Source organism: Heptranchias perlo, unplaced genomic scaffold (assembly GCF_035084215.1).
Source record: "Heptranchias perlo isolate sHepPer1 unplaced genomic scaffold, sHepPer1.hap1 HAP1_SCAFFOLD_1114, whole genome shotgun sequence".
Taxonomy (NCBI): domain Eukaryota; kingdom Metazoa; phylum Chordata; class Chondrichthyes; order Hexanchiformes; family Hexanchidae; genus Heptranchias; species Heptranchias perlo.
In genome coordinates, this window is record NW_027138335.1 from 15,788 (window position 1) to 39,380 (window position 23,593).

The 23,593-nt window shown below is 46.9% G+C and overlaps 1 protein-coding gene across 2 annotated transcripts; it reads left to right on the top strand.

The window, feature by feature from the left end:
• The first annotated feature begins 458 nt into the window (after window positions 1–458).
• LOC137307808 (E3 ubiquitin/ISG15 ligase TRIM25-like) lies at window positions 459–23,486 on the top strand. Of its 2 annotated transcripts, none has more exons than XM_067976921.1 (6): window positions 459–1,066; window positions 5,192–5,287; window positions 5,979–6,209; window positions 14,309–14,331; window positions 18,607–18,815; window positions 21,322–23,486. In XM_067976921.1, the coding sequence occupies exons 1-6, from the start codon at window positions 509–511 to the stop codon at window positions 21,852–21,854; spliced, it is 1,650 nt and encodes a 549-aa protein (XP_067833022.1). In that variant the 5' UTR covers window positions 459–508; the 3' UTR covers window positions 21,855–23,486. The 2 variants fall into 2 exon arrangements, with proteins under 2 accessions (XP_067833022.1, XP_067833023.1); XM_067976922.1 differs by having other exon boundaries at window positions 18,607–18,785.
• Window positions 23,487–23,593: the final 107 nt, after the last annotated feature.

Sequence of the window (23,593 nt, forward strand, 5' to 3'; positions counted from 1 at the left end):
CTTTGTCTTTGTTGGTTTCCAGCTCTGTGTTGGTCGGACATGTTTCGTGTCGAGTTTACTAAGACTTGTAGCCTCTGCTGCTTTGCTTTTTCTCATCTCTCTTTCCCCACTGATAAACCTTTTAACTTTTTCTGTATATTTCTCCATTCCTCCCAGAGAGCTCCTTCCCTTTCCTCTCTGGGGGATTTGTAAAGGTTATTGTTCCTCTTTATATCAGTTTTAAATCATTTGTTAAACTGTTTAGGGTCTGGTCTGAGCTGATCAGTTTTCGGTTTGTGTTTACTGAGCCCAGCTTGCTGTATTCTGGCTCCGGATTGTAATATTGCAATCTTGTTTTTCTGATTTTGGTTTCTGAGCAGCTATTGCAGGCCTGAAAGGGTTAATCTTCACCCAAAGTGAGTCATGAATCCACTTCCTGCACTGAGTGTTTGTAAGAATTTCACTTCCTGCTCTGGTTCCTCGCTCTCTCTCTCTGTGCTGTGTGAAAACTCTTTCAGGTGCTGCAGGAATGGAGCCTGGAGCTTTAGAGGATGAATTAACCTGTGCTGTGTGTCTCCAGGTGTACCAGGACCCTGTGATATTACCCTGTCTGCACAGTTTCTGTTTGAAATGTATTGAGGGAGTTTGGGCCCAGACAGCAGGCCCAGAAGGGTTTGAGTGTCCTCAGTGTCGCCGGAAATTCAACCCCAGGCCCAGTCTGGAGAGAAACTTCACGCTGTGTAATATCGTGGAGAAATACAATCGCTCACAGCCTCCTGCTGATTCAGGCCGTGTCATGTGTGAGTATTGTGATGGGAATCGAACTCCGGCTGTGAAGACGTGTCTGAAATGTGAAACTTCCTTTTGCTCCCTTCATTTAAAACCACATTTAATGAAAGAGGCCTTGAAAGATCACACCCTAATCGAGCCTACGGCTGATCTTACAGAGAGACAGTGCCTTGACCATAAGAAGGTCTTTGAAAACTACTGTAAAGATGATGCAGAGAGTGTGTGTGTTTCCTGCATAACAGGGAAACATAAATCCCACACACTGCTGAGCCTCGATCAGGCACAAGCTGCAATTAAGGTGAGTGACATAATTTCTGATATTAAATACAGTGAGGGAGAGTTTTCCTGTTGATGACGAACATTAATTAGAACTGATTGCAGACAGTGCTGATTTAGCCCAGAGTTTTCATGCTGCCCTGGGTCTGTGCTAGTGAGTACAGGAACAGGAGAATGGACCAGATGAATGCGTGGCTGCAGGGATGGTGTAGGAGGGAGGGATTTAGATTCCTGGGACAATGGGACCGGTTCTGGGGAAGGTGGGACCTGTACAAGCGGGACGAGTTACACCCGAGCAGGACCGGGACCGATGTCCTTGCGGGGGTGTTTGCTAGTGCTGTTGAGGAAGGTTTAAACTAGAATGGCAGGGGGATGGGAACCTGAGCAGGGAGACAGAGGAGGGGGAAACAAGCATAGAAACAAAAGACAGAAAGGGAAGAAGCAATAGTGGAAGGCAGAGTAAACAAGGGCGAGAAACAAATAGGGCCATAGTGCAAAATAAAACTAAGATGACTAGCAATCTTAAAAAGACAAGTCTAAAGGCATTGTGTCCAAATGCGCGGAGCATTCGCAATAAGTTAGTTGAATTAACAGCGCAGATAAATATTAACGGTTCTGATATAGTTGCGATTACAGAGACATGGCTGCAGGGTGACCAAGGATGGGAACTGAACATCCAGGGGTATTCAATATTTAGGAAGGACAGGCAAAAAGGGAAAGGAGGTTGGGTAGCATTGCTAGTAAAGGAGGAAATCAATGCAATAGTGAGGAAGGATATTGGCTCGGAAAATCACGATGTGGAATCTGTATGGGTGGAGCTAAGAAACACCAAGGGGCAGAAAACGTTGGTGGGGGTTGTCTATAGGCCCCCAAACAATAGTGAAGATGTAGGGGATGGCATTAAACAGGAAGTTAGAGATGCATGCAAGAAGGGTACAACTACAATCATGGGTGACATTAATTTACATATAGATTGGTCAAACCAAATTAGCAATAATACTGTGGGGGAGGAATTCCTGGAGTGTGTACATGATGGTTTTGTAGACCAATACGTTGAGGAACCAACTTGAGAGCAGGCGATCCTAGACTGGGTATTGTGCAATGAGAAAGGATTAATTAACAATCTTGTTGTGCGGGGTCCCTTAGGGAAGAGCGACCATAACATGATAGAATTCCTCATTAAGATGGAGAGTGAAGTAGTTGAATCTGAAACTAGGGTCCTGAATCTAAATAAAGGAAATTACGAAAGTATGAGTTGCGAGTTGGCTATGACAGATTGGGGAACTTTACTAAAAGGGACGACGGTGGATAGACAATGGCGAATATTTAAAGAACATGTGCAGGAATTACAACAATTATTCATTCCTGTCTGGCGCAAAAATAAAACAGGAAAGGTGGCTCAACCGTGGCTTACAAAAGAAATTCGGGATAGTATTAGATCCAAAGAGGAGGCATATAAAATTGCCAGAAAAAGCGGCAAGCCTAAGGATTGGTAACAGTTCAGAATTCAGCAAAGGAGGACAAAGAGATTGATTAAGAGGGGAAAAATAGAGTATGAGAGTAAACTAGCAGGGAACATAAAAACTGACTGTAAAAGCTTCTATAAATATGTCAAGAGAAAAAGATTGGTGAAGACAAATGTAGGTCCCTTACAGTCGGAAATGGGAGAAATTATAATGGGGAACAAAGAAATGGCAGAACAATTAAACATATACTTTGGTTCTGTCTTCACAAAGGAGGACACAAATAACCTCCCAGAAATGTTAGGGAACCAAGGGTCTAGTGAGAGGGAGGAACTGAAAGAAACCAGTATTAGTAAAAAAAATAGTGCTCGGGAAATTAATGGGGCTAAAGGCTGACAAATCCCCAGGGCCTGATAATCTACATCCCAGAGTACTAAAGGAAATGGCCCTGGAAATAGTGGATGCATTGGTGATCATCTTCCAAAATTCTATAGATTCTGGAATAGTTCCTACAGATTGGAAGGTGGCAAATGTAACCCCACTATTTTAAAAAAAAAAGGAGGCAGAGAAAAAACAGAGAATTACAGACCAGTTAGCCTAACATCAGTAATGGGGAAAATGCTAGTCTATTATAAAAGATGTGATAACAGAACACTTGGAGGGCATTAATGGGATTGGACAAAGTCAGCATGGGTTATGAAAGGGAAATCATGCTTAACAAATTACTGGAGTTTTTTGAGGATGTAACTAGTAGAATAGATAGGGGAGAACCAGTGAATGTGATGTATTTTGATTTTCAGAAGGCTTTTCATAAGGTCCCACACAAGAGGTTAGTGTGCAAAATTAAAGCACATGGGATTGGGGGGAATATACTGGCATGGATTGAGAATTGATTGACAGAGAGTAGGAGTAAACGGGTCTTTTTCCAGGTGGCAGGCAGTGACTAGTGGGGTACCACAGGGTTCAGTGCTTGGACCCCAGCTATTCACAATATATATCAATGATTTGGATGAGGGAACGAAATGTAACATTTCCAAGTTTGCAGACAACACAAAGCTGGGGTGGAATGTGAGCAGTGAGGAGGATGCAATGAGGCTCCAATGTGATTTAGACAAGTTGGGTGAGTGGGCAAGAACATGGCAGATGCAGTATAACATGGATAAATGTGAAGTTATCCACTTTGGTTGTAAAAACAGAAAGGCAGATTATTATCTGAATGGTGACAGATTGGGAAAGGGGGAGGTGCAACGAGACCTACACCCAGGTCTCGTTGCACCTCCCCTTTTCCCAATCTATCACCATTGTACACCAGTCGCTGAAAGCGAGCATTCAGGTGCAACAAGCAGTTAGGAAGGCAAATGGTATGTTGGCCTTCATTGCAAGAGGATTTGCGTACAGGAGCAGGGATGTCTTACTGCAGTTATACAGGGCCTTGGTGAGACCACATCTGGAGTATTATGTGCAGTTTTGGTCTCCTTATCTGAGGAAAGATGTCCTTGCCATGGAGGGAGTGCAACAAAGATTTAGCAGACTGATTCCTGGGATGACGTATGAGGAGAGATGGGGTCGACTAGGCCTATATTCACTAGAGTTTAGAAGAATGAGAAGTGATCTCATTGAAACATATAAAATTCTAACAGGAATAGACAGACTACATGCAGGGAGGATGTTCCCGATGGCTGGGGAGTCCAGAACCAGGGGTCACAGACTCAGGATACGGGGTATGCCATTTAGAACCGAGATGAGGAGAAATTTTTTCACTCAGAGGGTGGTGAGCCTGTGGAATTCTCTACCACAGAAGGCAGTGGAGGCCAAGTCATTAGATATATTCAAGAAGGAGATAGATATATTTCTTAATGTTCAAGGGGTCATGGGAAATGGGGAAAAAGCAGGAATAGGGGACTGAGTTAGACGATCAGCCATGATCATTTTGAATGGCCGAATGGCCGACTCTTGCTCCTATTTTCTATGTTTCTAGGTTTACTGCTATTTGGTTTTTTTGTCAGTCAGATGCTCCCTCCCCTTTCTCTTACAGTCTGTCTGAGAGAACAGGGTGGGCACTGGGAGGGGTGTGAGAGTGGCCCAGGGTGACTGCCCCTCACCCACACTCAGCCCCTCCTGGTGAGGGCATTGTGGAGCTCAGTAATTCACTGTGTGGGCACCTGTGAGAACTGGCACTCCATGGCATAGGGCTGTAGAGCAGAGCATGTTGGAGCCCTGTGTAACACTGGGGTATTCTGCCATCTGACCATCAGGGAGAGGACCATCACCAGTGGGGGGAGTGAGGGACACCCACGGGGAGTGACTCAGGGGCTGGGGGGAGAAACTGTTTCTCACAACAAGAGGGAATTGGTGTTTGAGAAATGCTGGTGTGACTGAGTCTGTCTCCCTTTCCCCTCGGCTGATTCCTGGAAATGGAGGAGCTGAGTCCGTGTGAAAATGCAGCACACGGTGTGTCAGTGTGAAAAGAAGCCGGTGTGTGTGGTCACTCAGTTTATACAGGGCGGGGAGCGCCTCTTTACTGAGAGCCACAGAAGGGAATATTTCTGCTCAGGGCCCAGACACTGAGAATCCCCCAAACCACTTTCTATCCACACCCAGTGGGGTCACTCCTGGAACGGAATCATTTCCCCTTTAAATCCCAGTTTGAATCCCTTTTGAAAACTTTCCAATTGCCTTTACAGGAAGAATTGGAGAGAGAAATCGAGAGGCTTCGGGGAATCCAGCAGAATTGTTCCAGCAAACAGCGAGACTTGGAGAGATCAGAAGCTGAAATAAAGGTAGGGAAAAATGGGACTGGATTTACTCTGGAATCTGCAGCCAATTCAGGACAAACTCTGGGAAATTCCTCCCCAGCTCCCTTTTAAAGGGTGGGAGTGACTCCAAACCCCCCACATGTTCAGGGAGTCTGTTCCAGATATCGAGGACTCTGGTGTCCAACCTAACTCTGTGCCTATGGATTTTATACACAGACCCTCTGGTCCTACCATCCCGATCCATCTCAATACCTCACCCAACCAGTGAGTCCAATAATTCCTCGATCGTTTTAAAAACATCAATCCTGTCCCTCCCGGCCTGCTTTTCTCTAAATCGCCCTCCCTCTTGGAGCCAATCCTCAGAATTAAATCCATCGGACTACGTGTCATTCTGGCCACCGTCCTCTCCAGTCTTGATCTCCTTCACCAGGTGTGGGCACCAAAACTGGACCCATCACTCCAGGTGTGGATGGACCAGGTGGCAGTGCCATACACAGTCCAAATACAGTGCTCTTTCTTTTAAACTCAAGGCTCAAGGCAACACTCATTAAACTCTGTTTTCTCTCCTAGTAGACACCCCCCACTGCTCGTCTATCTTTAACGGGTGATCGAGTAGTGATCGAAACAAACTGTCCCGTCCCTGGAAAGTGTCGTGTGCTCAGGGTAAGAGCTGTGTGGAAGGGCCGTTTGTAATGAGAGTTGGTTTGGGTTTCAGACACGAATCAATGAGCTGAAAGGAAAGCTATCGAAGAGCTACTCTGACTGGAGGAGACAGCTGGAAGAAGATGAAGAATACGCACTGAAACTGATCGATGAGGAGGGGCTCCGAGCGCTCTCTCAGATTAGAAGCTGTTCTGAAGCATTAAACAAGAGGATGGAACAGATGACATTAATAGATGGAGAATACCAGAGTCTGCTACAGAGGGACCCTCTCTCCTTTATTCAGGTACATCTTCAATATACACAGGGCCATGTCTGGGGAATGGGGCGTTTCTGTGAGGCTGGTGTGGGGCTGAATTGTTTGAAGATTGTTGGTGGGGCCCAGCAATGGTGCTGCCCCCTCAGCCCTGCCCCAGGAGTGTTGGTGCTGCCCCCTCAGCCCTGCCCCAGGAGTGTTGGTGCTGCCCCCTCAGCCCTGCCCCAGGAGTGTTGGTGCTGCCCCCTCAGCCCTGCCCCAGGAGTGTTGGTGCTGCCCCCTCAGCCCTGCCCCAGGAGTGTTGGTGCTGCCCCCTCAGCCCTGCCCCAGGAGTGTTGGTGCTGCCCCCTCAGCCCTGCCCCAGGAGTGTTGGTGCTGCCCCCTCAGCCCTGCCCCGGGAGTGTTGGTGCTGCCCCCTCAGCCCTGCCCCGGGAGTGTTGGTGCTGCCCCCTCAGCCCTGCCCCGGGAGTGTTGGTGCTGCCCCCTCAGCCCTGCCCCGGGAGTGTTGGTGCTGCCCCCTCAGCCCTGCCCCGGGAGTGTTGGTGCTGCCCCCTCAGCCCTGCCCCGGGAGTGTTGGTGCTGCCCCCTCAGCCCTGCCCCGGGAGTGTTGGTGCTGCCCCCTCAGCCCTGCCCCAGGAGTGTTGGTGCTGCCCCCTCAGCCCTGCCCCAGGAGTGTTGGTGCTGCCCCCTCAGCCCTGCCCCAGGAGTGTTGGTGCTGCCCCCTCAGCCCTGCCCCAGGAGTGTTGGTGCTGCCCCCTCAGCCCTGCCCCAGGAGTGTTGGTGCTGCCCCCTCAGCCCTGCCCCAGGAGTGTTGGTGCTGCCCCAGGATGGAGTGCAGTGAAATGTTGGATTATTCCCCATTCCTGTGACTGGCCCCACCTACTGTTATACACTGAACTCTTTACTCTCAATCCCAAATTCACGGTTTGGTTTCATTGGGTGTTGATTTGTTTGTTGTATGAACAATCGAATAGTGATAATGGGGGAGTTCAATTCTCCGAATATAGACTGGGGAAAAAACAGAGTAAAGGGCAAAGAGGGGGAGGAATTCCTCAAATGTGTTCAGGAAAACTTTCTTCAATATGTTTCCAGCCCAATGAGGAAGGAAGCAGCGCTGGATCTCGTTCTGGGGAATGAAGTGGGGAAGTGGAGCACATTTCAGTGGGGGAGCATTTGGGAAACAGTGATCACAATATCATTAGGTTTAGAAAAGTAATGGAAAAGGACAAGAAACAATCAAATGTAAAAATACTCAACTGGAGAAGGGCTAATTTCAGCAAGTTGTTGAAAAGGGATCTGGCCCAGGTGAATTGGAAACAAAAACTGGCAGGTAAAATAGTAAATGAGCAATGGGAGGCCTTCAAAGAGGAGATAGTTCGGGTACAGACTAGACACATTCCTGTGAGGGGAAAAGGAAGGGCATCCAGAGCTCGAGCTCCCTGGATGATTGAAGAAATAGAATTTAAAATGAAACAGAAAAAGGAGGCTTATGATAAATGTCAGGTTCTAAATAGACAGTAATCACAGTAGAGAATCAAACAGAATACAGAAAGTGCAGAGGAGAACTGAAAAAGGAAATGAAAGGGGCAAAGATAATGTATGAGAAAAGATTAGCGGGTAACATAAAGTCTTTTAGAAACTTACAAAGTGTAAAAGGGTAGTTAAAGGAAAGGTGGGGCCGATGAAGGACGATAAAACTCCACAGGAAAAGTGATCCAACCGCGGCTATCTAGAGAAGTTAAGGATGGTATTCGATTAGAAGAAGAGGCTTACAATGTTACCAAAAAGAGCAGTAAGCCTGAGGATTTGGAGGGTTTTAGAAATCAGTCAGGGATGACCAAGAAATTGATAAAGAGGGAGAAAATTGAATATGAGAGTAAACTAGCAAGAAATATAAAAACAGATTGTAAGAGCTTCTACAGGTATGTAACAAGGAAGAGATTAGTTAAAGTAAACATGGGTCACTTAGAGGCAGAGACAGGAGAAATTATAATGGGGATTAAGGAAATGGCAGAGATGTTAAACAAATATTTTGTATCTGTCCTCACCGTTGAAGAGACAAAAACATACCGGAAATAGTGGGGAACCAAGGGGCAAATGAGAGTGAGGAACATAAAGTAATTATGATTCGTAAAGAAAAAGTACTGGAGAAATTAATGGGACTAAAAGCTGACAAATCCCCTGGACCTGATGGTCTACATCGTGGGGTTTTTGGCTGCAGAGATAGTGGATGCATTGGTTTTGATCTTCCAGAATTCCCTCAATTCTAGAACAGTACCTGTTGATTGGAAGGTAGCAAATGTAAACCCGTATTCAAGATAGAAGAGAGAGAGAAAACAGGGACCTATAAGCCAGTTAGCCTGACATCAGTGGTGGAGAAAATCCTAGAACCTATTATTAAGGACGTAGTAACAGGGCACTTAGAAAATCGTAATATGATTAGGCAGAGTCAGCACGGTTTTATGAAAGGGAAATTGTGTTTGACAAATCTACTAGAGCTTTTTATGGGTGTAACTAGCAGGGTAGATGAAGGGGAACTGGTGGATGTAGTATATTTGGATTTTCAAAAGGCATTCGATAAGGTGCCACAGAAGATTAGGGCCCATGTGATTGGGGGTAATATATTAGCATGGATTGAAGATTGCTTAATGGACAGAAAACAGAGAGTAGGAATAAACGGGTCATTTTCGGGTTGACAGGTTATTACTAGTGGGGTGCCACAAGGATCAGTGCTTGGGCCTCAGCTGTTTACAATCTATATCAATGATTAGATTAGTGGACCGAGTGTAATGTATACAAGTTTGCTGACAATACAAAGATAGGTGGGAAAGTAAGCTGTGAGGAGGATGCAAAGAGGCTGCAAATGGATATAGACAGGTTAAGTGAATGGGCGAGACGGTGGCAGGTGGAGTATAATGTGCAGAAATGTGAAATTATCCACTTTGGCAGGAAGAATAGAAAAGCAGAATATTTTTTAAAAGGTGAGAGACTAAAAAATGTTGGCAGTCAGAGGGATTTGGGTGTCCTTGTACAAGAATCACAGAAAGTTAACATGCAGGTACAGCAAGCAATTAGGAAGGCAAATGGTACGTTAGCTTTTATTGCAAGCGGGTTGGAGTATAACAGTAAGGAAGTCTTGCTGCAATTATACAGGGCTCTGGTGAGACCACACCTGGAGTACTGTGTACAGTTTTGGTCTCCTTATCAAAGGAATGATATACTTGCCTTAGAGGGGGTTCAATGAAGGTTCATTGGATTGATTCCTGGGATGAGAGGGTTGTCCTATGAGGGGAGATTGAGTAGAATGAGCTTATATTCTCTGGAGTTTAGAAGAATGAGAAGTGATCTCATTGAAACATATAAGATTCTGAGAGGGCTCGACAGGGTAGATGCTGAGAGGCTGTTTCCCCTGGCTAGAGAGTCTAGAACTAGGGGGCATAGTCTCAAGATAAGGAGAAATTAGCCTATTTAGGACCAAGATGAGGAGAGATTTCTTCACTTCGAGGGTTGTGAACCTTTGGAATTCTCTACCCAGAGGGCTGTGGATGCTCAGTCGTTGAGTATATTCAAGACTGAGATTGACAGATTTTTGGAAACTAACGGAATGAAGGGATATGGGGATCGTGCGCGTGCGGGAAGTGGAGTTGAGGTCGAAGATCAGCCATGATCTGATTGAATGGTGGAGCAGGCTCGAGGGGCCGAATGGCCGACTCCTGCTCCTTTTCTTATGTTCTTCAAAAGAAACTCTTCTCGTGGAGGCAAAGGGCATGACTGAGGTACTAAATGAATACTTTGCATCGGTCTTCACTAAAGAAGAGGATGCTGCCAATCTTACAGTAAAGGACGAGGGGGTAGAGAAACTGGAGAGGATTAAAATAGATAAAGAGGAAGTACTGAAAGGGTTGGCAGCGCTCAAAGTAGAAAAGTCACCCGGTCCGGGTGGGATGCATCCTAGGTTGCTGAGGGAAGTAAGGGTGGAAATAGTGGAGGCTTTGTCCACAATATTCCAATCCTCCTTGGATATGGGAATGTTGCCAGAGGACTGGAGGATTGCAAATGTTACACCTCTGTTCAAAAAAGGGGAGAGGGATAAACCCGGCAACTACAGGCCAGTCAGCCTAACGTCGATGGTGGGGAAATTTCTAGAGACAATAATCCGAGACAAAATTAATTGTCACTTGGAAGAAAATGGGATAATAAACAACAGACAACACAGATTTATTAAAGGCAAATCGTATCTGACTAACTTGATTGAATTCTTCGATGAAAACTTGTGAGCAAAATTGAAGCCCATGGGATTAAAGGGACAGTGGCAGTGTGGACACGAAATATGCTCAGAGACAGAAAGCAGAGAGTAGTGGTGAACGGTTGTTTTTCAGACTGGAGGGAAGTTTACAGTGGTGTTCCCCAGGGGTCAGTGTTAGGACCATTGCTCTTTTTGATATATATTAATGACCTGGACTTGGGTATACAGGGCATAATTTCAAAGTTTGCAGATGACACAAAACTCGGAAATGTAGTAAACGATGTGAAGGATAGTAACAGACTTCAGGAGGACAGAGACAGACTGGTGAAATGGGCAGAAACATGGCAGATGCAATTTAATGCAAAGAAGTGTGAAGTGATGTATTTTGGTGGGAAGAATGAGGAGAGGCAAAATAAACTAAATGGTACAATTTTAAAGAGGGTGCAGGAATAGAGAGACCTGGGGGTGTACGTACACAAATCTTTGAAGGTGGCAGGACAAGGTGAGGAGGCTGTTAAAAAAGCACATGGGATCCTTGGCTTTATAAACAGTGGCATAGATTACAAAAGCAAGGAAGTTATTCTAAACCTTTATAAATGACTGGTTAGGCCCCAGCTGGAGTATTGTGTCCAATTCTGGGCACTGAACTTTAGGAAGGATGTCAAGGCCTGAGAGAGGATGCAGAAGTGATTTACGAGAATGGGACCAGGGATGAGGTACTTCAATTATGTGGAGAGACTGGAGAAGCTGGGGTTGTTCTCCTTCGAGCAGAGAAGGTTAATGGGAGATTTAATAGAGGTGTTCAAAATCATGAAGGGTTTTGATAGAGTAAATGAGGAGAAACTGTTTCCATTGGCAGAAGGTTGGCCTTTACTTCTAGGGGGATGGAGTATAAAAGCAGGGGAGTCATGCTACAACTGTACAGGGTGCTGGTGAGACCACACCTGGAGTACTGCGGACAGTTCTGGTGCCCTTATTTAAGGAAGGACATACTTGCATTGGAGGCAGTTCAGAGAAGGTTCACTCGGTTGATTCCGGGTATGGAAGGGTTGTCTTATGAGGAAAGATTGAACAGGTTGGGTCTATACTCATTGGAGTTTAGAAGAATGAGAGGAGATCTTATTGGAACACACAAGATTCTGAGGGGACTCGATAGGGTAGATGCTGAGGGGATGTTACCCCTCGTGGGGGAATCTAAAACGAGGGGGTATGGTCTCAGAATAAGGGGTCACCCGTTTAAGACGGAAATTAGGAGGAATTTCTTCTCCCAGAGGGTCGTGAGTATTTGGAATTCTTTAGCCCAAAAAGCTGTGGAGGCTGAGTCATTGAATACATTCAAGGCTGAGTTAGACACATTTTTGATCAGCAAGGGAGTCAAAGGATATGGGGAAAGGGCGGGAAAGTGGAGTTGAGATAAAAATCAGATCAGTCATGATCTCATTAAATGGTGGAGCAGGCTCGAGGCGCCGAATGACCTACTCCTGCTCCTATCTCTTATGGTCTTATAAGGTTCTGTAACCATTAGACACAGATTTAAGATGGAAGAAGAATCAGAGGTGAGAAGAGGAGAATTTTTTGACACAGCGAGTTGTTCTGATCTGGAATGCGCTGCCTGAAAGGGCGGTGGAAGCAGATTCAATAATAACTTTCAAAATGGAATTGGATAAATACTTGGAGGGGTAAAATTTACAGGGCTATGGGGAAAGAGCGGGGGAGTTGGACTAATTTGATAGCTCTACCAAAGAGCCAGCACAGACACGATGGGCTGAACGGCCTCCTTCGGTGCATTAATACTATGATTCTATGATTCAAAAATAATTGAGAGATCTGATGAGGGTTGTGCAGTTGATGTTGTGTATATGGACTTTCAGAAGACATATGATAAATCATAGAATCATCGAATCATAGAAAGGTTACAGCACGGAAGGAGGCCATTCAGCGCATCGAGTCCACACCGGCTCTATGCAAGAGCAATCCAGCTAGTCCCGTTCCCCCGCCCTTTCCCTGTAGCCCTGCAATTTTTTTCCTTTCAAGTAGTTATCCAGTTCCCTTTTGAAGACCATGATTGAATCTGCCTCCACCACCCCCTCGGGCAGTGCATTCCAGATCCTAACCACTCGCTGTGTAAAAAAGTTTTTCCTCATATCACCTTTGGTTCTTTTGCCAATCAGCTTAAATCTATGTCCTCTGGTTCTTGACCCTTCCACCAATGGGAACAGTTTCTCTCGATTTACTCTGTCTAGACACTTCATGATTTTGAATACCTCGATCAAATCTCCTCGCAACCATCTCTGTTCCAAGGAGAACAACCCCAGCTTCTCCAGTCTATCCATGTAACTAAAGTCCTTCATCTCTGGAATCGTTCAAGAAAATCTCCTCTGCACCCTCTCTAAGGCCTTCACATCTTTCCTAAAGTGCGGTGCCCAGAACTGGACACAATACTCCAGTTGTGGTCGTACCAGTGTTTCATAAAGTTTCATCATGACTTCCATACTTTTGCACTCTATGCTTCGCTTTATAAAGCCCAGGATCCCGTTTGCTTTTTTAACCGCTTTCTCATCTTGCCCTACCACCTTCAACGATTTGTACACATAAACCCCCAGATTTCTCTGTTCCCGTACCCCTATTGGAATTATGCCCTTTAGTTTGTATTGCCTCTCCTCGTTCTTCCTACCGAAATGTATCACTTTGCATTTTTTTGTGTCCCACATAATGGACTTGTTAGCAAAATTAAAGCCCATGGGATTAAAGGGACAGTGGCAGCGTGGATACATATTGGCTTAGGGACAGAAAGCAGAGAGTAGTGGTGAACGGTTGTTTTTCAGATTGGAGGGAAGTTTACAGTGGTGTTCCCCAGGGGTCAGTATTAGGACCACTGATCTTTTTGATATATATTAATGACCTGGACTTGGGTATATGGAACATAATTTCAATGTTTGCGGCTGACACAAAGCTTGGAAATGTAGTAAATAGTGAGGAGGATAGTAACAGACTTCAGGAGGACATGGACAGACTGGTGAAATGGGCGGACACATGGCAGATGCAATTTAATGCAGAGAAGTGTGAAGTGATGCATTTTGGAAGGAAAAATGAGAGGCAATATAAACTAAATGGTACAATTTTAAAGGGGGTGCAGGAACAGAGAGATCTGGGGAATCATCCACAGAAATCTTTGAAGGTGATCAGGACAATTTGATCAAGCTGTTAAAAAAGAATACGAGATCCTGAGCTTTATAAACAGGCTTGGAGTACAAAAGCAAGGAAGTTATTCAAAACCTTTATAAATCACTGGTTAGGCCTCAGCTGGAGTATTGTGTCCAGGTCTGCGCACCGCACTTTAGGAAGCATGTGAAGGCCTTATAGAGGGTGCAGAGGAGATTTACTAGAATGGGACCAGGGATGAGGTACTTCAATTATGTGGAGAGACTGGAGAAGCTGGGATTGTTCTCCTTAGAGCAGAGAAGGTCAAGGGAGATTTAATCGAGGTGTTCAAGTCATGAAGGGTTTTTATAGAGTAAATAAGGAGAAACTGTTTCCACTGGCAGGGAGGCCAGTAACCAGAGAACACAGATTTAAGGTAATTGGTAGAAGAACCAGAGGCGGCGTGAGGAGAATTGTTTTTACGGAATGAGTTGTTCTGATCTGGAATGCGCTGCCTGAAAGGGCGGTGGAAGCAGATTCAATAATAACTTTCAAAACGGAATTGGAAAAATACTTGAAGGGGAAAAATTTACAGGGCTATGGGGAAAGAGAAGGGGAAATGGACTAATTGGACAGCTCTTTCAAAGAGCCGGCACAGGCACGATGGGCCGAATGGCCTCCTCCTGTGCTGTGTGATTCCATGATTCTATTGACTGATTTGATCTCCTCTCTTTATTCACAGAACTCGAAGCAGCTCCTTTCCAGGTAAGTTCCTCTCAGTCATACAGTACCTGCTGCTGATAGGGAACCTTCACCTGTATCTGGGAGGAGTGAAAGTAGAATCACCGCTTGGAAACCTCCCCAGATCAGGGGCTTTCAAATGGGGCGAATATTGAGTGATGTTTAACTGTGGTTTGAGGGGTTCTTGGCTCAGGCAGCCTGTGGGAAATGGGAGTGAGATGGGCTGTTCCATCGGTGTGTAGAGCTTCTCAGGAACCTGTTAGACAGGAATTGAGAGTGAGAGAAACCTGCAGTGACCTGTATCTAACCGAGGCTTCCTAAAGGCTCCATGTGTGTCAGTGACAGCTTTATTCCATTGGGTCAGTAAGTGCTGTGTGATTGGCTTGTTCTATCAACCAGCCCATGGAGAAATGAGGAGAGGGGCAGGTCCCAGTGTCAGAGTGACAGTAAAATGTCTTGTGATTGGCTCATTCTATCCACTAACAGAGAAATGAGAGTGTGCTGAAATGTCCCAGTAATGTCAGTGTGACTGGACACTCTGTGAGGGAATCCCACCGATCCCAGGTCCCTGGGAGGCTGTTCCTTCTCCTCTCCTCACTTCACATGATCGTAGTGAGTGTGTTCCTGCAGAGAGGGGGGAGCACAGACTGGAGACCCTCGGGATAATAATAATTAATAATGGAAAGGTAAGGGCTCCAGTACAGAGAAACTGGACTGAACACAGACGGCTTTGAAAATCACACACTGAGCTGAAATGACAGCAAACCAGGATCCCACTGCTCGTGTGGAGATCAGTGTGAATGCAGGGAGACTGCAAATCCCGGGATTCTGCCATTCTCAGGATGGGTTGCTGTGGGGTGTCAGTACGAGCATTAGAAGGGGTGCAGGTTTTTTTTTATTCGTTCACTGGATGTGGGTGTCGCTGGCAAGGCCGGCATTTATTGCCCATCCCTAATTGCCCTCGAGAAGGGGTGGTGAGCCGCCTTCTTGAACCGCTGCAGTCCGTGTGGTGACGGTTCTCCCACAGTGCTGTTAGGAAGGGAGTTCCAGGATTTTGACCCAGCGACAATGAAGGAACGGCGATATATTTCCAAGTCGGGATGGTGTGTCACTTGGAGGGGAACGTGCAGGTGGTGTTGTTCCCATGCGCCTGCTGCCCTTGTCCTTCTCGGTGGTAGAGGTCGCGGGTTTGGGAGGTGCTGTCGAAGAAGCCTTGGCGAGTTGCTGCAGTGCATCCTGTGGATGGTGCACACTGCAGCCACAGTGCGCCGGTGGTGAAGGGAGTGAATGTTTAGGGTGGTGGATGGGGTGCCAATCAAGCGGGCTGCTTTGTCTTGGATGGTGTCGAGCTTCTTAAGTGTTGTTGGAGCTGCACTCATCCAGGCAAGTGGAGAGTATTCCATCACACTCCTGACTTGTGCCTTGTAGATGGTGGAAAGGCTTTGGGGAGTCAGGAGGTGAGTCACTCGCCGCAGAATACCCAGCCTCTGACCTGCTCTCGTAGCCACAGTATTTATATGGCTGGTCCAGTTAAGTTTCTGGTCAATGGTGACCCCCAGGATGTTGATGGTGGGGGATTCGGCGATGGTAATGCCGTTGAATGTCATGGGGAGGTGGTTAGACTCTCTCTTGTTGGAGATGGTCATTGCCTGGCACTTATCTGGCGCGAATGTTACTTGCCACTTATCAGCCCAAGCCTGGATGCTGTCCAGGTCTTGCTGCATGCAGGCTCGGACTGCTTCATTATCTGAGGGGTTGCGAATGGAACTGAACACTGTGCAGTCATCAGCGAACATCCCCATTTCTGACCTTATGATGGAGGGAAGGTCATTGATGAAGCAGCTGAAGATGGTTGGGCCTAGGACACTGCCCTGAGGAACTCTTGCAGCAATGCCCTGGGGCTGAGATGATTGGCCTCCAACAACCACTACCATCTTCCTTTGTGCTAGGTATGACTCCAGCCACTGGAGAGTTTTCCCCCTGATTCCCATTGACTTCAATTTTACTAGGGCTCCTTGGTGCCACACTCGGTCAAATGCTGCCTTGATGTCAAGGGCAGTCACTCTCACCTCACCTCTGGAATTCAGCTCTTTTGTCCATGTTTGGACCAAGGCTGTAATGAGGTCTGGAGCCGAGTGGTCCTGGCGGAACCCAAACTGAGCATCGGTGAGCAGGTTATTGGTGAGTAAGTGCCGCTTGATAGCACTGTCGACGACACCTTCCATCACTTTGCTGATGATTGAGAGTAGACTGATGGGGCGGTAATTGGCCGGATTGGATTTGTCCTGCTTTTTGTGGACAGGACATACCTGGGCAATTTTCCACATTGTCGGGTGGATGCCAGTGTTGTAGCTGTACTGGAACAGCTTGGATAGAGGCGCAGCTCGTTCTGGAGCACAAGTCTTCAGCACTACAGCTGGGATGTTGTCAGGGCCCATAGCCTTTGCTGTATCCAGTGCACTCAGCCGTTTCTTGATATCACGTGGAGTGAATCGAATTGGCCGAAGACTGGCTTCCGTGATGGTGGGGATATCGGAAGGAGGCTGAGATGGATTATCCACTCGGCACTTCTGGCTGAAGATGGTTGCAAACGCTTCAGTCTTGTCTTTTGCACTCACGTGCTGGACTCCGCCATCATTGAGAATGGGGATGTTTGCAGAGCCTCCTCCTCCCGTTAGTTGTTTAATTGTCCACCACCATTCACGACTGGATGTGGCAGGACTGCAGAGCTTTGATCTGATCCGTTGGTTGTGGAATCACTTAGCTCTGTCTATAGCATGTTGCTTCCGCTGTTTAGCATGCATGTAGTCCTGAGTTGTAGCTTCACCAGGTTGGCACCTCATTTTTAGGTACGCCTGGTGCTGCTCCTGGCATGCTCTTCTACACTCCTCATTGAACCAGGGTTGATCCCCTGGCTTGTTGGTAATGGTAGAGTGAGGAATATGCCGGGCCATGAGGTTACAGATTGTGCTGGAATACAATTCTGCTGCTGCTGATGGCCCACAGCGCCTCATGGATGCCCAGTTTTGAGCTGCTTGATCTGTTCTGAATCTATCCCATTTAGCACGGTGGTCGTGCCACACAACACGATGGATGGTGTCCTCAGTGCGAAGACGGGATTTCATCTCCACGAGGACTGTGCGGTGGTCACTCCTACCAATACTGTCATGGACAGATGCATTTGCGACAGGTAGATTGGTGAGGACGAGGTCAAGTAAGTTTTTCCCTCGTGTTGGTTCGCTCACCACCTGCCGCAGGCCCAGTCTAGCAGCTATGTCCTTCAGGACTCGGCCAGCTCGGTCAGTAGTGGTGCTACCGAACCACTCTTGGTGATGGACATTGAAGTCCCCCACCCAGAGTACATTTTGTGCCCTTGCTACCCTCAGTGCTTCCTCCAAGTGGTGTTCAACATGGAGGAGGACTGATTCATCAGCTGAGGGAGGACGGTAGGTGGTAATCAGCAGGAGGTTTCCTTGCCCATGTTTGACCTGATGCCATGAGATTTCATGGGGTCCAGAGTCAATGTTGAGGACTCCCAGGGCCACTCCCTCCTGACTGTATATCACTGTACCGCCACCTCTGGTGGGTCTGTCCTGCCGGTGGGACAGGACATACCCAGGGATGGTGATGGAAGAGTCTGGGACGTTGGCTGAAAGATATGATTCTGTGAGTATGGCTATGTCAGGCTGTTGCTTGACTGGTCTGTGGGACAGCTCTCCCAATTTTGGCACAAGTCCCCAGATGTTAGTAAGGAGGACCTTGCAGGGTCGACTGGGCTTGGTGTTTTGCCGCTGTCGTGTCCGGTGCCTAGTGGTCCGATGCCGGGTGGTCCGTCCGGTTTTATTCTTATTATGACTTTTCGTAGCGAGATTTTACAACTGAGTGGCTTGCTCGGCCATTTCAGAGGGCAATTAAGAATCAACCACATTGCTGTGGGTCTGGAGTCACATATAGGCCAGACCGGGTAAGGGCAGCAGGCTTCCTTCCCTAAAGGACATTAGTGAACCAGATGGGTTTTTACGACAATCCGGTAGTTTCATGGCCATCATTACTGATACTAGTATTTTAATTCCAGATTTTTATTTAATTAATTGAATTTAATTAATTAATTGAATTTAAATTCGCCAGCTGCCGTGGCGGGATTTGAACTCATGACTCTGTATTTTAGTCCAGGCCTCTGGATTACTAGCCCAGTAACATAACCACTATGCTACCGTTGCACTGATCACTCGTTCCCCTTTGGGTTTCTGATCTGAAATGTCCCCACTGATAAAAACATTCTCTCCTCTTTCATTACAGAGTGACTGAGACTCAGAGAGTCACAGACCCAGATGTTCCAGCGCTCACCCTGAACCTGTCCAAAATATCTCAACTTGTCCAGAAGAGGCTAAATGGATCGGAAAAGTACCACTCAGACATATTGGGAATGATAAGGAAAAACGTGCAGCTTTTCTCCAATTCTGGGCACCACACTTTAGGTGAGATGTCAAGGTTAAGAATTTCAAGAGGTGAGGAGGGACTTCGATTAAAGCCCTCAGGTTAGAGATGATTGCCGTTGGCTGGGCTTGTCTGAGACATGAAGAAACTGTTATTGAATCATAAGGTTTCCAGGGGGATTATGATCAATATACTGATTGGACTGAAAGAGGAGGAAGGCGGTGTGTACTGAGGACATCTGAATGGAGAAGTGGGGAAGTTATGTTAAACTTGTATCAAACCTTGGTTCGACCTCATTTGGAGCACTGTGCACAGTTCTGGTCTCCATATACCTTGGTTAGACCTCACTTGGAGCACTGTGCACAGTTCTGGTCTCCATATACCTTGGTTAGACCACACTTGGAGTACTGTGTGAAACACGAGCTTGGCCACAGCTTCAGTATTGCATACAGTTCTGGTCACCACATTACAGGAAGGATGTAATTGCACTGGAGAGGGTACAGAGAAGATTTCTGAGGATGTTGCCAGGACTGGAGAATTTTGGCTGTGAGGAAAGACTGGATAGGCTGGGGTTGTTCTCTTTGGAACAGAGGAGGCTGAGGGGTGATTTAATTGAGGTGTACAAATTTATGAGAAGCCTTGATAGAGTGGATCGGAAGGACCGATTTCCCTTAGCAGAGAGGTCAATAACCAGGGGGCATAGATTTAAAGTGATTGGACTGTTCAGCCACCACGGAACCCACCCTCCCGGAGTGGAAGCAAGTCATCCTCGACCCTGAGGGACTGCCAAAGAAGAAGATTGATCAAGAAAAGTAGTGGTCCCAGCACCAACCCCTGGGGAACACCACTGCACACCTCCCTCCAGTCCAAAAAACAACCGTTCACCACTACTCTCTGTTTCCTGTCACTGAGCCAATTCTGTATCCATGTTTTCACTGCCCCCTTTATTCCATGGGCCGCAATCTTGATGATAAACCTACCATGCGGCACTTTATCAAACACCTTTTGGAAGTCCATGTACATCACATCAACTGCATTACCCTCATCTACCCTCTCTGTTACCTCATCAAAAAACTCTATCAGGTTAGTTAAACACAATTTGCCTTTAACAAATCCGTGCTGGGTTTCCCTATTCAATCCACACTTGACCAAGTGACTGTTAATTCTGTCCCAGATTATCGTTTCTAAAAGTTTCCCAACCACTGAGGTTAAACTGACTGGCCTATAGTTGCTGGGTTTATCCTTACAACCTCTTTTGAACAAGGGTGTAACATTTGAAATTCTCCAGTCCTCTGGCATCGCTCCCGTATCTACGGATGTTTGGAAAGTTATGGCCAGTTAGCAGGTCGGGTTAGTTGTGTTCAGACAGCTGGGAATATCCCCGAACTTTAATATCAGATCCCTGTGTGTGTGGATCAGGAGCCTGAGATTAATCCTCAGTCGTCAGTGACACCTGCTTTAAACATTCCTCACTGGAATGGGCCAAAGCTTCACCCGCCATGGGTCAGGTAGGGGCGGGGTTACACACTGTCAATCAGAGTGTCTCTTAAAGGGACACTGTCCCTCACAGGGCTGTCAGTATCTGTGCTCCGGGGAGGGGGCTGAATCAGCTCAACAGGGGCAGCCCCTGTCCCAGGGATCGTCATCGAGCAGTCGATCAGGGGGAGGGTGGGAATATTCCAAGGTGTGTTTATATCACAGGGGATCACACTGTTCATAATTTCTATTTAACCCTTTGTTTCTATTTAACCCTTTCTTTCTCGGTGATGTTTCTTCAGTCAGGGTTCAGTGCGAGGGATTCGAGGGTCGAGTTCCTGCACCTGTTCCCTCCTCGCAGCTCGGAATTGGTCCAAGTCTGAGACCCAGGGCCAGAGGGAGTGTTGGTGAATTCAGAGTGAACAGGGAGCAACAGTTTAATGTACAGAAGGGACATCAGATTCATCTCAATTCACAACTGAATCCACACTGCTGTGTGGAAACTAATGGAGGCTTTAATCAGAGCTGTGAGCAGGAGGGAGAGAGCCCAGGGCACACTCCTGTATTGAGGATGGAACAGTAACAGGAGGGAGAGAGCCCAGGACACACTCCTGTATTCAGGATGGGACAGTAACAGGAGGGAGAGAGCCCAGGACACACTCCTGTATCCGGGATGGAACAGTAACAGGAGGGAGAGTGCCCAGGACACACTCCTGTGAGCTGTGTGTTCCCAGTGCAGCCAGTGCTGAGATTGTGGGGCTGTAACTGTGAGTCTGTGGGATGTGTTGTGTGCCGGTGAATCCCCTCCATTGTGTCTGGGAGAACATGTGCACAGTGCTAGGGGCTTGTGTGATTAAACTGACTGCTACTGTGTGTCTCCACTGCAGTGTTTGCACTGAGTGTACAGCACTGGGACCCACACACTGCTATTTAACAGGGATTCTGATCAAAGGCCATTTATTTAACAGGGGATGAACACAGTCTAAGAGGTAATATGGGGCTGACAGTGTCTGGGAAATACTGACACTCCCACCCTGCAGCTGTCAATCATTGATGGGAGTGGAATAACCCTGTCTGACCAATCTCTTCTCTCCTCTCTAGGGCAAAGGTCAGCGATGAGCCTGGATCCAAAGACAGCAAACTGGAACTTGGTTCTGTCGGATGATCTGAGATCAGTAACACGGACTGGACAGGATCAGCCCTACCCACCTCACCCAGAGAGGTTTAAAGACTGGCCCCAAGTCCTATGCTCCCAGAGTTTCTCCTCAGGATCCCATTCCTGGGATGTGGAGACTGATGGGAAAGAGTGGAGAATAGGGATTGTGTGTGGGAGTGCAGAGAGAGAGGGGGGAGAGTCTGGTCTTGGATTCAGCAGTAAATCCTGGTGTTTACGTTATTCTGGTTCGTTTGTTGATTCTCTCAGTGCCGGTCACAATTCCCAGTTCACTCGCCTCCCACTGATCCCGTCTAACAGCCGGATCCAAGTTCAGTTGGACTACGAGGCTGGGACTGTGTCATTTCACCGGGTCACTGACTCACTGACACATTTACACACATTTCAAACCACATTCACTGAACCCGTGTTTCCGGCATTTTGTTGTTGGGAAAAAACATCCCTAAAACTGTTAAATTAATCCTGACAGTGGAGATTTCATGACATCACTTCCTCTTCGGGGCCTGATATCACTTCCACGACTGCCCTTCTGATGATTTCACTTCCAGGAACTGCCCCCCATGATGATGTCACTTCCAGGACTGCCTTCTAATGATGTCACTTCCAGGAATGCCCCTCCAATGATGTCACTTCGAGGACTGCCCTTCTGAAGTCAGTTCCAGCACCACCCCTCTGATGAAGTCACTCCCGGCTCTGCCCCTCTGATGAAGTCACTCCCGGCTCTGCCCCTCTGATGAAGTCACTCCCGGCTCTGCCCCTCTGATGAAGTCACTCCCGGCTCTGCCCCTCTGATGAAGTCACTCCCGGCTCTGCCCCTCTGATGAAGTCACTCCCGGCTCTGCCCCTCTGATGAAGTCACTCCCGGCTCTGCCCCTCTGATGATGTCACTCCCGGCTCCGCCCCTCTGATGATGTCAGGAGCTCAGTGCTTTGCTGCTTTTAAGGATCCGGGGTCTTTGTGATTTTCTTTGTGAGGGTCGGTCACTAAAGCTAAAAATAGCTGCTTTTGGTGAGTTTACTTGTAATTCGTGGCGTTCCAATTAATTGTCTCCTTCAGTTGTAGAATTTTAGTGCTTTTAATCACAGTAGTGAATCAGAATAGTGGCAGGCACAACTGCATTAATCTCAGTCGTGAATGGTAGTGACAGGGCACGACTGTATTAATCTCAGTAGTGAATGGTAGTGACAGGGAACGACTGTATTAATCTCAGTAGTGAATGGTAGTGACAGGGCACGGTCCCTTTAAAGTGCTGCTGTGAAAATCTGAGGCTGGGGTTTGAAATTGTTCTTTGACGGTCGCTCCAAACAGCGATGGTGAATCGACAGCCCGAGTTACACTGACTTCAGTGGGAAAGAAAATGGTGCGGGTGTAAAATGGGCTGTCCATTCACTATCGCCCGTGTTGCACGAACACCAGAGACTAATTTCACCCCCGGGGTCTCCTGGGCATCGCTGAGAGCTTCTGGGACTGCCCAGGGGGGTAACGCATCTGTCCGAAACTAAGTAAGTGTATTGATTCATTGGACCAGACTGGAGAGCTGGAGGATCTTTAAAGTCCAAGATTTCTTGATAATATGGTAGTATTTGGGGGGAGCCGAGTTTCTGTAGTTTTCTATACAATGTATTATGATTTTCTTTGTCTGTATCATGATGTTTAATATTAACCAAATGAAACTTAGATTAGAAGAGCAAATGGCTGGAGATCGGTCTGTGATGCTCACAGGATGAGGACTTTAGATAAGGCCCCAGGATCCCACAAAGGAGGGGGGAGGGTATTGAAGATTAAGACTGAGAAGTAATGAGGGAAACCACTTTCTTAGATTACTTCTGTAGTTCAAAACCCCAAATATTGATAGACTGACAGTGCATTCGAAACAACGTCATGCTGACATTGAAAAGGGGACCTCTACCCCTGGGGATCATGAATGGAGGGAGGTCGTCTATAATGTGGGACAGCATCCTTGGGTGAAAATCATGTCTCTGCTTTTTGTTATTGTACAGCTTGTTATGATTTCACACTTTTCTTTTTCATTTGTTGTATTTGAAAGAACTTTTGCGTAAATGTGACGGTGATTAAACTTCTTGTGACAATATTTAACCTTATCTGTAGTGAGTGCAATTCAGATTCAATGAATCGGTTAAAGTGAGTTGTTCAACCTCTCTCACTCACTTGAGGGGCGACTGAAGGATTTTGGACTTT

Coding starts and splice junctions, on each gene's coding strand:
- LOC137307808 (XM_067976921.1), top strand. CDS start 509: ATGGAGCCTGGAGCTTTAGAGGATGAATTAACCTGTGCTGTGTGTCTC. Junction 5,288..5,978: donor GATCAGAAGCTGAAATAAAG/GTAGGGAAAAAT, acceptor TTTGGGTTTCAG/ACACGAATCAATGAGCTGAA. Junction 18,816..21,321: donor AAGGTTAAGAATTTCAAGAG/GTGAGGAGGGAC, acceptor TCTCCTCTCTAG/GGCAAAGGTCAGCGATGAGC.